The sequence below is a fragment of the Colobus angolensis genome, unplaced genomic scaffold (assembly GCF_000951035.1).
Source record: "Colobus angolensis palliatus isolate OR3802 unplaced genomic scaffold, Cang.pa_1.0 Scaffold133, whole genome shotgun sequence".
Lineage (NCBI taxonomy): Eukaryota > Metazoa > Chordata > Mammalia > Primates > Cercopithecidae > Colobus > Colobus angolensis.
The window spans coordinates 1,433,687-1,446,886 of record NW_012114411.1 but is presented as its reverse complement, the minus strand read 5'-3'; the positions used below and the strand labels follow the sequence as shown (position 1 = coordinate 1,446,886).

The 13,200-nt window shown below is 46.1% G+C and overlaps 1 protein-coding gene across 1 annotated transcript in view; it reads right to left on the bottom strand.

Annotated features, from left to right (window-relative positions):
- The window catches only part of CAMK1D (calcium/calmodulin-dependent protein kinase ID), a 293,634-nt gene that overhangs the window by 27,607 nt on the left and 252,827 nt on the right, over positions 1-13,200 (bottom strand). The window contains exon 6 of the mRNA XM_011934228.1: positions 12,010-12,085. Within this exon, the coding sequence (XP_011789618.1) occupies positions 12,010-12,085 (76 nt within the window). The remainder of the gene's footprint in view (positions 1-12,009; positions 12,086-13,200) is intronic.

Sequence of the window (13,200 nt, the reverse complement as noted above, 5' to 3'; positions counted from 1 at the left end):
TTCTCTTTCAGAACCTGCCTCTGCAGTCAGACTGTCATGATTTCTCTATACTATACTTTTGGAAACAGAGCCAGAGGCAAAGTCATGTGACCTGCCAAAGAAATGAAGAACAGGCCAGGCACGGTGGCTCATGCCTGTAATCCCAGCACTTTGGGAGGTCGCGGTGGATGGATCATGAGGTCAGGAGTTCAAGACCGGCCTGGCCAACATGGTGAAACCCCGTCTCTACTAAAAATACAAAAATTAGCCAGGCATAGTGGCGCGCACCTGTAATCCCAGCTACTCAGGAGAGGCAGGAGAATTGCTTGAACCCAGGAGGCAGAGGTTGCAATGAACTGAGATCGTGCCACTGCACTCCAGCCTGGGTGACAGAGCAAGACTGTGCCTCAAAAAAAAAGAAAGAAATGAAGAACAGCCCAGAGGTCTTGCAGTTCCAAAATCAATGTGGAATGTTCTACCCAGTCTGTGTTCCTGAAGACAGATGGGAGGAGAATGGCCAGGATCATGATGGCCCTGTCTGTGAAGAGAGGGCCTGGAGAAAAATGAGGGTGCGTCTATACTGAGCAAATCCCAACAGGACGGAGAAGCCTTTTTCCAGCGCTACGCTCCCATGCAAAGCTGCAAGAGGATACAAAAGCAAAGCGTTCCTTTGCAGGCGAGGAAAGGCGAGACCTTGCAGGGCTCCGTGAGGCTGGCCAGGGCACAGGAGTGCTTTGCTGACTGGGAGAAATTGGGAAATAAAGTTAACAGATATAAGTGAATTTTCTAAACACGTGTGAAAGTGCTGAGACTTATTTTAAAATATTTTATGAAAAAATATTTGAACGCAACAGTTCACACTGATAACTGAATAATCATCAGTTAATGGCAACCCAGGACTCTGTGTTTTAGTCCAACTGGGAGAAAAGGCCATGAAGGACAATAGAAGCGACTTTTTCCTTGTGTGGAAAGTTTTCCTCAGCCAGCAAGTCAGAGGAAAGGAGACACAGGTGTGGAGCCTGGCTCCATCAGGAACACTATGTGAGTGACACCAGGAAAAAAAGTCACCCTCACTGAGTCCAGTTTATTCTGTGAATGGGGATAACAACACCCACCTTATATAAATATTGGAACATGTCATGTATTCCATATGCTAATATGTATGATACATAAAACACACAAATATACAGACAGGTGATGGATAGATATAGATAGATGACAGATTGATAGAGACAGATGATAGATAATGATAATGAAGACAGATATAGATAGGAAGATAGATGAGATGGATGGATAGATAGATGGAAGGATGGATGAATGGATAGACAGATAGATGACAGATAGAAAGATGAATGAATGGATTGATGAATGAATGGATGGATGGGTGGATGGATGGATAAACAGAAGATGGATGGATGGAAGGATGGATGGATGAATGGATAGACAGATAGACGACAGATAGAAAGATGAATGGACAGATGGATGAGAAGGATGGATGGATGGATGGATGGATGGATAGATGGATGAGATGGATGGATGGATGAGATGAATGGACGGATGGATGAGATGGATGGATGGATAGATGGATGGATGGGATGGATGGATGGATGGATAGACAGCTAGAAAGACAGACAGAAATATGGATGGATGGATGGATGGATGGATGGATGGATCGATACTAGAGATGTAACATCTGAAAGTTCCAGTGACACAGTGATCATTAAATGCTGGTTCCCACACCCTTATCCCCCTGTTCTCCTTTTCATCCCAACTCCATCTCCTCCTTCTCAGGTTCCTCCAGCTGAAAGACGCTGAAGTGCAAGGGCAGCCGCACAGCATCGGGAAGAGCAATGTTGAGATGGAGAGAGGAGCAGATGAGCCCTGAGGACTCACCCCAATGTCCCACACTCTACCCATCAAAACGAAGCAACATATTTTAAAATTTTGGGCAACATCTCAGAACCACCCACTAACAACCGTACACCCTGACAGAACCTTCTAAGCTGTTACGGAAGGGACAGAGGGAGACACTGCCTCTGGTCATTATTCTGAGCGCTGTATTATGAACATGATGACAGAATGCACTCGACCTGCTTTAGAAGTCTGATCTTTGTGTGCCAGTATTTCTGAACACTTAGCCAAGGAACCCTCAATTCTAAGAACAGCTCCAGCTTTCCTGAGAACGCTTGCTCAAAGGCGTATTTGTTAAGGAATTTTTTTTATACAGTGAGGCCAAGCTGCCATAAAAATGACCGAAACAACAAATCCCCAGGTATATTACACACTAAGCAAGCTTCAACGCCAACCCAGGTCCAACAGGGGTCTGAAAAACACAAGCAAAATCAATCCACTCTGGGCATCGCTCCTTTGGACATCAGAGTGTGTCCACATGTAGCAACCACTGGGTAGCCACTGTCTGTCCTCTGCCTCGGCACTCGGTCAATATTTAACAAATATTTATTGAATGAATGAATGCAGTCTGTAGGAAGAAATCTGAATTGTATGAATTGTATTAATCTTACTCTGTATAATATGACAGACTTTAAGAAATAATAAAATAAAGCAAAGCTTTTAAAAGCTGATAAATCTTTTGTACTTATTTGCAAGGCCGACTTAGTAATCAAAATAGGTTTCAGCATATTATTTGGATTTATAGCATTTAATGGCCAATGAGACCTGAATCGTTATAAAAATGTAATCCAGTTATTTCAGTAACCGTATATTTGACTGTGTGCATTTCCAGAGCTTTCTCCTTGCAAACTTATAAGAGAGCAGGCCGGGGAGACTAGGAATGGTTCACATATTAAACAATGCAGAGGGGTGACTCCACTCAGTAAAGTACTGGTGATGAAAACGCAAGGGGGATAAATGCCTGCTGCACCCCCTGAGGTTTAGATAATGCCTTGCAAACTGAGAAGGAGTAAGCAGATTAGGAAAAGATTTAGGGGAAAAAGGAAAGGGAATACTGGAGAGGATAAGGAAACCCATTCCTTAGAAAGTTTATGCACGACTGAAATTGAACGCTGGCGGGGAGGAGGAGAGGGAGAACAAAATACATCTCCAAGCATGACTAGCAAGCAGCAAAATCCACGTTTTGATTCCTGCATTAGCCAAATGAACACCACCTCAAGAAAGCCCAGGGCATTTGTGCAGAGCACCAAGCCTCCTCCTAAAGGGCAAAACACATCTGCAGGAAGTTGGGAAAAAGCCACTTTCAGCGCAGCTCATGCTAACAGTGAAACTGAGTGCACACCGGGGACAAAGCAGATGAGTTAGTTCTCATGAGGGGTGGATTTCACACCAAAGCACGAAGAGTGCAGACATCCAATCTGGAGGCAATTAGCACGAAGTGCTAACCAATGATGCGGAACCCATGGAGGATTTCCAAGTTTGATTTCTGCAGCTTGACTTTGCTTCCTTGGTGGTTAGGCTCTTCCTTCCTCCCTCCCTGGCTTCCTTCCTTCTCTCCTTCTTTTTCTCCCTCTTTCCCTCCCCGCCTCCCAGTTTGGATGGGTAAGCAGTTATGCATCTGCACAGGCTGACAATGGCACCTGGGCAATGTCTTGCTCCCTCCATCCCACTGGCTGAGGCCTTGCACTGCACTTTCGGCGTGTCCTCTTCGCTGACTCCTCACAATGCACTTCTGAGATGGACTAGAAAACAAGCCCTAGGAACATGGACGGCAAGGAGACCAGAAGCAGGAAGGCGGCACCGTGCACCACATTACATGGTGTTGCGTTGAGTCGTGGGCTTCTGATCAACTCTTCCAAGGATCCTCCCACCCGTGTCCTCCAGGCTTTCCCTGACTTACTGGTGTGCGGTGGAATCCCTCCCCTCCCGGCCTCCATTCCTGCTGTCTTCGTCACGAATGGGGCCTGAACCCACCTGCTTGCTATGGTGCCACCCGCCGTGGAGCTGGGCATTTCCCCCTGTGCATGTTCTTTGTTCTCTTCACCGTGTTCTTTGTTCTTTATGCCCTGTCCCTGTCCTGCTGAGTGCTGCTGCTGTGCAAATGCAACACATACTTAAAACCATAATAAAGAGCCCCCGATTCATCTGTGTGCATAGTGTCCTGCTAGGGGAATGAAAAATCCTGATCATTCAGAGATTATATTTTCCCCATCCCCAAGTTTGAGATATTAAAATTTCAAAGCTCGATCAACTCCTTCAAACTCTATTTTAAACACTATGTGTCTAATTGAATGGCACCTCTTTTCTCATACACAAACAGCACTTTTTATTTTCAGATAACTGGGTCTCGAGAGGATAGAACCATCAGTCTCTCTAGGCAGCTACTCAAGACAGAGCCCTTCCCTCGGCCTGGACTACCTCTCTCCTGGCAGATTCTCACCCATCTTTCCAAACCCAGGTCGCTGTCACCTGTCCTGGGAAGGCTTCCTCAGGCCAGAGCAGAGTCCCGGCTCTGTTCTGGGAGCTGCCCACCACCTCCCTCCCATTTCAGACAGCTGGTAAGACTAGACTGTAATTTATCTGTTTACTGTCTGCCACTTCCAGCAGACAGTAAGTGCCTCCTAGGCCAGGCCGGTGATAAATCCATCTCTGCATCCCCATCACCCTGCCTGACACATTTTAGGCTCGATAAATGTGAGTTAAGTGAATGGATGTCAATCTCCTGCCTTCCATTCTTCAGGCTAAATATCCCAAAGCATTTAGCTGCTATGTAAATGACGGCTTCTAGGAGATGGGGCTAAGAGGAAAACAAGAGAGCACAGGAAGTAAAATGTTTCTCCATCTGGCGTGAAGCCACGCCATTCAGGGCACAGAAGTGATGGCCATGAGTCACGACCTTCTGACCCCTCGCTCTGTGGTGCCCTCTCTACCTCACGGCCTTTGAAGGCAAAACCACAGAAGTTGGTGCATTGCACGCAGCCTGAGGTCACTGGCAGGGAGCTGCTCTCCTCACCATCTAAAAGCCCGATTCCCTTAACTGCACTGCTTGTGAAGTTTCCCCCGTCACTGCTGTGAGCCTCCTGCACCTGCTCTTTGACACCAGAGTATTTTGAGGGGTTAGAGGTAGAGTAAACCAATTGTCACAGACAATGACTCAAGTCCCTTGCCTCAGCTTAACAAAGCTGAAAGACGGCCCAACTTCTGTCTCCAACTAAAGCTGCAGGGACTCACAACCCACAGGTGGCATGTAGCCATCCCCAGGATATACTTGGCAGAGAACATGATGGGGAGACGAGGTCCTTTCTGAAAACCCTTGGAAAGCAGCCAAACCGAAATGCAATCCATGAACTAAAATCAGTCAACTGGGAATCATAACAAACAATCAATGCCTGCTGAAACCAAACAACGATGGGGGCGTGATCAAGGGAAAGGGTGGGTGGCCGGTGGCTGGTCTTTAAAGCAGAAGAAAGGAGGGGTCAGAAGAACTGGTCAGGAGGGGCTGGGCACGGTGGCTCATACCTGTAATGCCAGCACTTTGGGAGGATTACTTGAGGCCAGGAGTTCAAGACTAGCCTGGGCAACATAGTGAGACCCTGTCTCTCTGTTTTGTTTTGTTTTTAATTAGCTGGGCATAATGGCACACTCCTATGGTCCCAGCTTCTCGGAGGCTGAGGTGGGAAGACAACTTGAGCCCAGGAGGTCACGGCTGCAGTGAGCTATGATTGCGCCACTGCACTCCAGCCTGGGTGACAAAGCAAGACCCTGTCTCTAAAAGAAAAAAAAAAAACAAAACAGGAACTGGTCAGCTGTGCTAACCAGCCAATAGAAAGAGCTGCTCAGCGGAATCATCCTTCTGTGGAGAAAGTGGCCTGGAGACCAGCACAGGCTTCATGAACATATCTAAGGCCACCCGCCTCCACTGCTCTGATACCCTGTTCCAAAAGAAAGAAAACTTCTGCTTTTCATTTGATTTCTCATGGAGCATTTCCTATAGGGGAGAGAACATGTTTGTTTGTTGACACGCATATCCAATTACCTTGTGAAGCACAAACTGCATTATGATTTAGTCAATGGACAGTCCAGTCTTTTTTTATTTTTCCTGAGTCTAGTTACTGTGAATCAATTCACAAAGATGTCTGAACAAGATGAACAGACAGATCAAACTGAGTTTCCAAATTTCTAAAGCCAAAATCCAGACCGTGGGCCCACAGTGGCCGGAATGAGGCACCGTGCCCCACCTCACAAAGCTCATGAATATAACCAGGTGACTGTTGCCTGCTGCCCGTGTCAGTGAACAGTCCTTACTAAAGTCAGCACTCCTCATGACCCCCCAGGGCTTGGGGCTGGGGCTCGGTGACCACGTTGCATTCTCTTCAGGGGATGCTTGGGCTCAAGTTCTCCTTGGAACATATGTATTCCATCAAGAGTCAGCTGTCAATTGCTCAAAGGGATGGGAACTGCCTTGGCGAGGATCATCTTTTGTTTCAGAACACGGATATAAGCATGCAGACTAGGCCTTCTCTGTTCCATTCTTCCAAAGCTAATTCAGCTGCATGCACAGGCAAATCGATATTTATGTGAGCAAATTTTAAAAAGTGAGCAATGTACCCACTAAAGAAAGCGGGGTACCATCAGGGTTTTGCCTAGAGTATCTTCTAGGCAGAGAGGTCTGAAGTCTCCCCACCCATGGCCAAGTTCAGCCCACCTGTCCAGCCTGCTCCTGTGCCTCTGAAATGCCTGTTCCAATTTGGGAGTGGGAATCTCTTTAGGATCCTTCTCCGCTGTCAGCCCACATTCACGGTGTCCCCTCACAATACGCAGCATCCTTGAGCATAATTTAGGCAAGTGATCATTAAATAATCATTAAAAAATGAGTATTCTTCAAGTTCTGAGAAGAAAAGCGGGCTATATGTTATCACAAAATCAAGATTGACCTGTGGATGCTGAGGTTCATCTTGATTGAGGAAATTTGTGCCTTGGACCTTATGCTATCTTGGCTGAGCCAAGCCGGTCACACTGGACACCAACACGCTTATCACAAAGCCCAACCCACGCCATCCTCAGTCCTTCCCAGCAACATAAGCTATTTGAGCAAAGATGTTTTTTTGCAAGTCCTAATCCCCAAAGCAAGATTCCTGGCAGGATAAGAACCCATCACATGGGTTTTTTAAACTGAGTGTTCTTGGTAGGAAAAAATATTTCTCCTTCCAAATGATGAATAGTAGATAAATGGAGACCAAAAGAGGGCCAATTTATCAAGTGCACACACCAGCAAAAGGAGGAATGTTTACATAGCGTGCAAGAGGAGAAAACTTGGTGCCGTGGCCTGTCACGGCCACTTTGGCTGCAGTCTGATATCTCAGCGTGACAGGTTTATCAAACAAAAATAAGAGTGTTACACTCCAAAACACTGCAGGGGCTGACCTCTTTTCCATTACAGCAGCTGGGAAGAATGAGGTGCTCCGTGCCTTCCCCAGGGAAGGCGGCCTCCCTGGCATGCTGCCTGTTGGTCATGGACCGCTCAGTGGCCTGGTGCATAAGTCTTTAGATGGGAATGGGAGACCAGGCATGGTGGACCCACGGGAAGGAGAAAGAGTCTGAGAATGAGACACATGAGTTCTGATGTCTAACGCTGCTTAAATCCAGTGTCTACCTCTGACATCGACACAAACTCAGGCTACAGAATGGTCAGAGGATAGCCTCATGAGCCCTCACACAGGCCGCAGCACTTTGCTCTGGTCCTTGCCTCCCTCCCCGTCCTGTCTGATGCTCTTATCTCTCTGCTTATCCCCGTCTAGACCCACCTTGATGGTGCTTTTCCCTGTCCTCACTGACCACTGCATTCTGTGACCTACCATAGCTGTGCATGGGCCTCCCTGTACATCAGACCCCCAGCCTCAAACTTAGCATTCTTAGTGTCAACAACCAGCATTTATTGATTGCCTTCTCTATTCCAGGCACCGTGTAAAGGGTGAAACATGGAAAGATGATACAGACCCGATGCCTCTCAACAGAGTACCAACCATCTGTATGGTGAGAAAAGATGACTTTGTAAGGAGATTAATCTACTGATAATAAAGCTGAGGCTGGTGGTTCTCCAAGTGCAGCCATGTTATGTACTCAATCATACCCAGGACCTGACCTATCACCCATAGGAGTCTGAACATCTTACAGAACACAACTGAGATGCCAAGAGTCCATTAATTCTCTGCTTGGGACTCACAGAGCTCTGGAAGGCACCTGGAAAAACAGAAGCCTAGGTTGCCATCTTGAAATCTGACACAGTCATGAAATTGACCTGGGACGAGTCTCTGCGGGAAAGCTAGTGTGACCAGGAAACCATCAAGTGGAAACTTACCAAATTTATACTCAAAGAAATATGGCATGTGTTTGCTTAACACTACACTTGAACCCTGGCAAATACTGCAATGTATATGGAAATCAAAAGGGTTTGGGTGCATCACTTGTCAAATCATACTCAGAAGTGCGTGCCAGTATCTCTATCCCAGACCTTTCCTGAACACCACACGTGCATACACTACTCAGTGGGTATCTCCCAAGGGTCTCAAGCTTAACGTATCTAAAACCAAACTATTGATCTCACCCACCCTCCTAAATCGGCTCCTCTTCCATTCCTCTCTTTCTTAACCATCAACACAGTTATTTAAGCCAACTCCTTGGATTGAGACTTAAAGACTCCCTCTCCTTCATCCTCCACATCCAAAATAAATCTGAGATCTCTCCACCACTCTCTCCATAATCACTGCCTCCCCAGGAGAAGCACCTCTCACCACTCCTCTGCCCAGAGCTTCCCACTCAATCTCCACCTTCCACATTTTCCTTCCAATGCTTTCTTCAGAGTGGCTGGAATAATACTTGAATGTGAATCAGACTGGATCACAACACTGCTCAAAACCCTTCCCAATGCCCTTGGGTTAAAATCCAAACTTTTACCCAGTCTCTCTTTGTTCGGGCACTAGGTTACTTCTTGCATGTCACCTTCTGATGTCCTGTCTTGATACTATCTTTAGCCATGTGGGCCCTCTTTCCAACGTCATCCTACCTATGGTCCATGGCAGACGTGGTTAGTTGCCTAGAAGAATGCTGCTTTCACTCAAGGCTTCTCCCCACTGTCAACTGCTCCACTTGGCCAACCATCATGATCCTGTTTTCTTTGCCAGTGACTGGTTTAGGAAAGATACCAGAGAGCTTGCTCTTCTGTACTTTCTCTACAGCATGTGAGGCCACAGCAAGAAGGTGGCTGTCTGCAAGTAAGGAAAAGAGTCCTCACCAGGAAATGAATTGGTTGATACCTTGATCTTGGACTTCCAGCCTCCAGACTGTGAGAAATAAATATCTGTTGTTTAAACCACGTGGCATATTGTTGTAGCAGCCTGATCTAAGACATCATTGCTTAGTTTTAAATTGCGTATCCCAGTCATTCTAAGAAACATCTGCCAATATCTGTCAATATGTGCCTTCCCAGAGCTGTACCAATGCCCCACCCCCACGGCTGTGACTTCAGGGAAATAATTATACAAACAAACTCAAAGGGAGTCCACAGACATTCATGTAGACCACTCATGGTTCAACGTTCAGATAGACATAAAGGAACAAATAACCAGAAGGTCAGAAAAAGGGCTACTTTCCCCAGCCCCAGGGAAGTTTTCTCTAGATGACTGATACTAGCTTCAGTTCTTTGCTGGAAGAATGGCCTAGCATTTATTTCCTTAAGCCTTCCATAGTCAAGCTGGGTAAGGCAGGACCTCTGATAAGATTTCTAACTGAGGACTTAGACAGCCAGGGTGAATAACATGGGGCTCCTTTCCAGTGTCTGCTTACCCAGGACAACGACTACATCCCCCGAGAAAATGGTATGCAAAATTGTGAGTGTGCATGTGCGTGCATGTGTGTGGGTGCGTGTGTGTGTGCACATGTGTGGGCACACGTGTGTGTGCGTGTGTGTGTGTTGTGTGCACGCGCATGTGTTGTGTGTGTTGTGTGTGTGTGTGTTGTGTGCATGTGCTGTGTGCATGTGTGTGTGTTGTGTGCGTGTTGTGTGCATGTGCTGTGTGTGTGTTGTGTGTGTGCATGTGCGTCTGTGCGTGTATGTGTGTATGCATGTGCATGTGTGTGCATACATGCATGTGTGTTGTGTGCGTGTGTTTGTGTGTGTGGTGTGTGTTGTGCATGTGCGCAGTGTGTGTGTATGGTGTGTGTGCGTGTGTGGTGTGTTTTGTGTGTGCATGTGTGTGTTGTGTGTGTGTTGTGTTGCGTGAGAATGTATGCATGGTGTGTGCGCACATGTGTGTTGTGTGTGTGCATGTGTGTGCATGCGTGTGTTGTGTTTTGTGTGTGCATGTGTTATGTGTGTGTGTGTGGTGTGTACGTGTGTGTGCATGCACATGTGATCTTATTAGGGGATAGGATCCACAACTTTCATTAGATTCTCAAAAGGGTGTGAAACACACCTCAAAAGGATAAAACTGCAAAAGGTGATAATGTCCTTTGAAAGGGAAAGCATTCTGTAAGTGCAATATGTTAGTTTTAAAGCTCAGATGAATTGGCCCTTTGCCAATTTCCATAAAGGAGAGTCCTTTAGGCCAGGTATATCACACTGGATGAAATTCTCCTGTGATAATGTCAAGAATCTACAGGCACTGTTACCTAAACTCACACTAAGCTACAAACGCAGCCCACTTGAATGCTGGAGAAAGGCCATCTGCTGCTCAGATTCTGCACCAGAGCCAATGTGGTGGCGGTGGAGGGATGTTTCCAGCATTCCTGGAGGAGAAGAGGATGCCACACACTGCCAGAACTTTCTCCAATCACCATCCCCTGCAATCTTTCATTGTGTGCAGGGGGCTCTTTCTGCAAGGAAATGTTCCCTCCTTGGGGATGATGAAATGGGGAAATTCATTTCCTAGCAATTGCAGAAACAAGTTGGCCTAAGCCTACCCTAAAAGTATATTCCATAATAAGTGTTTGAAAGTATAACTTCTAAAAGAAATTGGAATTTAAAAATAACTTTACAGTAGACTTAAGCAAAACAAATAAAACAAATAAGAAACAAAACTGATGATCCTGAAATAACTGCAATAAGCCTATGGCCTAGAATTGCATTGGGTTATGGAGACAAGACGTCTGAGAAGAAATGAAAAATCTAAAGGCTAAATTGAGATTTTCATTGAATTTTTTCCTCATGATTTCTTTGGGAGACGTACTATTTCCATAGTGGTTTGTGTCCACTAAAAAGCCAAAGTGGCACATGAAAAGAGGCTTAATTAGCTATTAGAAATATGCAAATTGAAACCCCCCATGAGACACCACTTCACCCATTAGGGGGCTATTACCGAAAAAAAGGAAAATGGCAACCGTTGGTGTAGACGTGGCAAAACTGGAACCCTTGTGTTTGCTGCTGGGAATGTAAATTGCTGGTGCTGTTGCTACAGAAAACTGTATGGTGGCTCCTCAAAAATTCAATGTAGAACTACCACATGGCCCAGCAATTCCACTTCTAGACAGAAACCCCAAGGAAGTGAAAGCAGGGATTCAAACAGATATTTCTACACCTGTGTTCACAGCAGCATTATTCATGACGCCAAAAGGTGGAAACAACCCAAATGTCTATCAATGGACCAAGGGGATAAACAAAGCAGGGTCTAACCACACAACGGAATATCACTCAGCTTTTAAAATGAAAGGAAATTCTGACCCGCGCTACACTATGGATGGGCCTCAAAGATGTTTTGCTAAGTGAAATACACCTGACATCAAAGGACAGATACTGTGTGATTCCACTTATATGAGGTCCCCAGAAGAGTCGAGTTCATAGAGACAGAAAGTAGTGCAGAAGTTCCCAGGGGCTAGGGGAGAAGGGAAAAGGAGTTTTTAGGTCAGGGGTGCAGTTTCAGTTTGGGGTGACGGAAAAGTTCTGGAAGTGAACAGCAATGTTGGTTGTGCAACACTGTGAATGGACTTAATGCCACTGAACTGTACCCTTAAACATGGCCCGGAACTGTACCCTTAAAAATGGTAAATTCTGTTTCATGTATATTTTGCCAGACAAACAAAAAATGGCCAGTAGAGGAAGAACCCAAGGCAGCAGGCGGTACTTACAAGATATAGGCAATCACCCCGATGGACCAGCAGTCAACAGCTTTGCTGTAAGGTTTCTGGGCGAGGACTTCAGGAGCTGCGGAAAGACAAAGAAAAGACACAGCCTGACAATTTACATGCCTCAGACTGAAGACAGTTTTTGGGGGTCTGCTATTTGGCCTGAACTTTCAGTGAGTATAAAAATTGAGTAGAGAGACATGACCCATTTTATTTGCTCATTTTTTTTTTTTTTAAAGGAAGGAAGATAGGGTCTTGCTCTGTTGCCCAGGCTGGGGTACAGTGGCACAATCATGGCTCCCTGTAGTCTTGACCTCCTTCCTGGGCTCAAGCAAATCTCCCACCTCAGGCTCCTAAGTAGTTGGGACCACAGGTGCATGCCACCATGCCCAGCTAATTTGTTTCTTTTAAGAGATGAAGTCTCGTGATATTGCCTAGTCTGGTCTTGAACTCCTGGCCTCAAGCAATCCTCCCACATCAGCCTCCCGAAATGCTGGGATTATAGGAATGTGTCTCTGCACTCAACAGAAGAAATATGAAGACACTACAGTATCTAAAGAATGTAAATGAAAACATAATGAAGAGGGGTGTCTGTGTGTGTGTGTGTGTGATGCGAGATTACTGATGGAACTCAGTCACTCAACAAACACATAATACATGGCTATTTTATGGCAGTGCTGTACTAAGCACTGTAACTCAGATCAGCCTGGTGTAAAAAGAAATACTCATTTTGGGGTCTGGAGTCTGTGACGTCACCTCAAGTCACCTCAAGGCAACATTTCTGGCCTCTGTATAGGGCCTTGCTGGGTGCTGTGGGGTTGCAAAGGTGAAGCCTGGGCCTTCCTGGAGCTGACAGTGCCATGGAGCTCAGAGGTGAGGCCAACCCTCCGAAAATCCTGCTTCAGGCCTGCTCCTAATTCCTTCTCCAGGGTTTGGGGAGGGTGTCAGCATGCTCATTGCATTTTCCCATCTCATCTGTGAAACAGGAAAACTACAATTCAACCTTGCATTCTTGGTTCTAAAGCACTCTTCATCAAGAGTTATCCATGCTGGGGGCTTGGACTCACTCTGTACTCATCCTAACTCCCTGTTTCTGGCCTTGGGGCTTGTTCTATACTGACTCTCTCTTTTTCTGGCCTTGGGGCTTGTTCTATACTGATCCTGACTCCCTGTTCCTGGCCTTGGGGCTTGTTC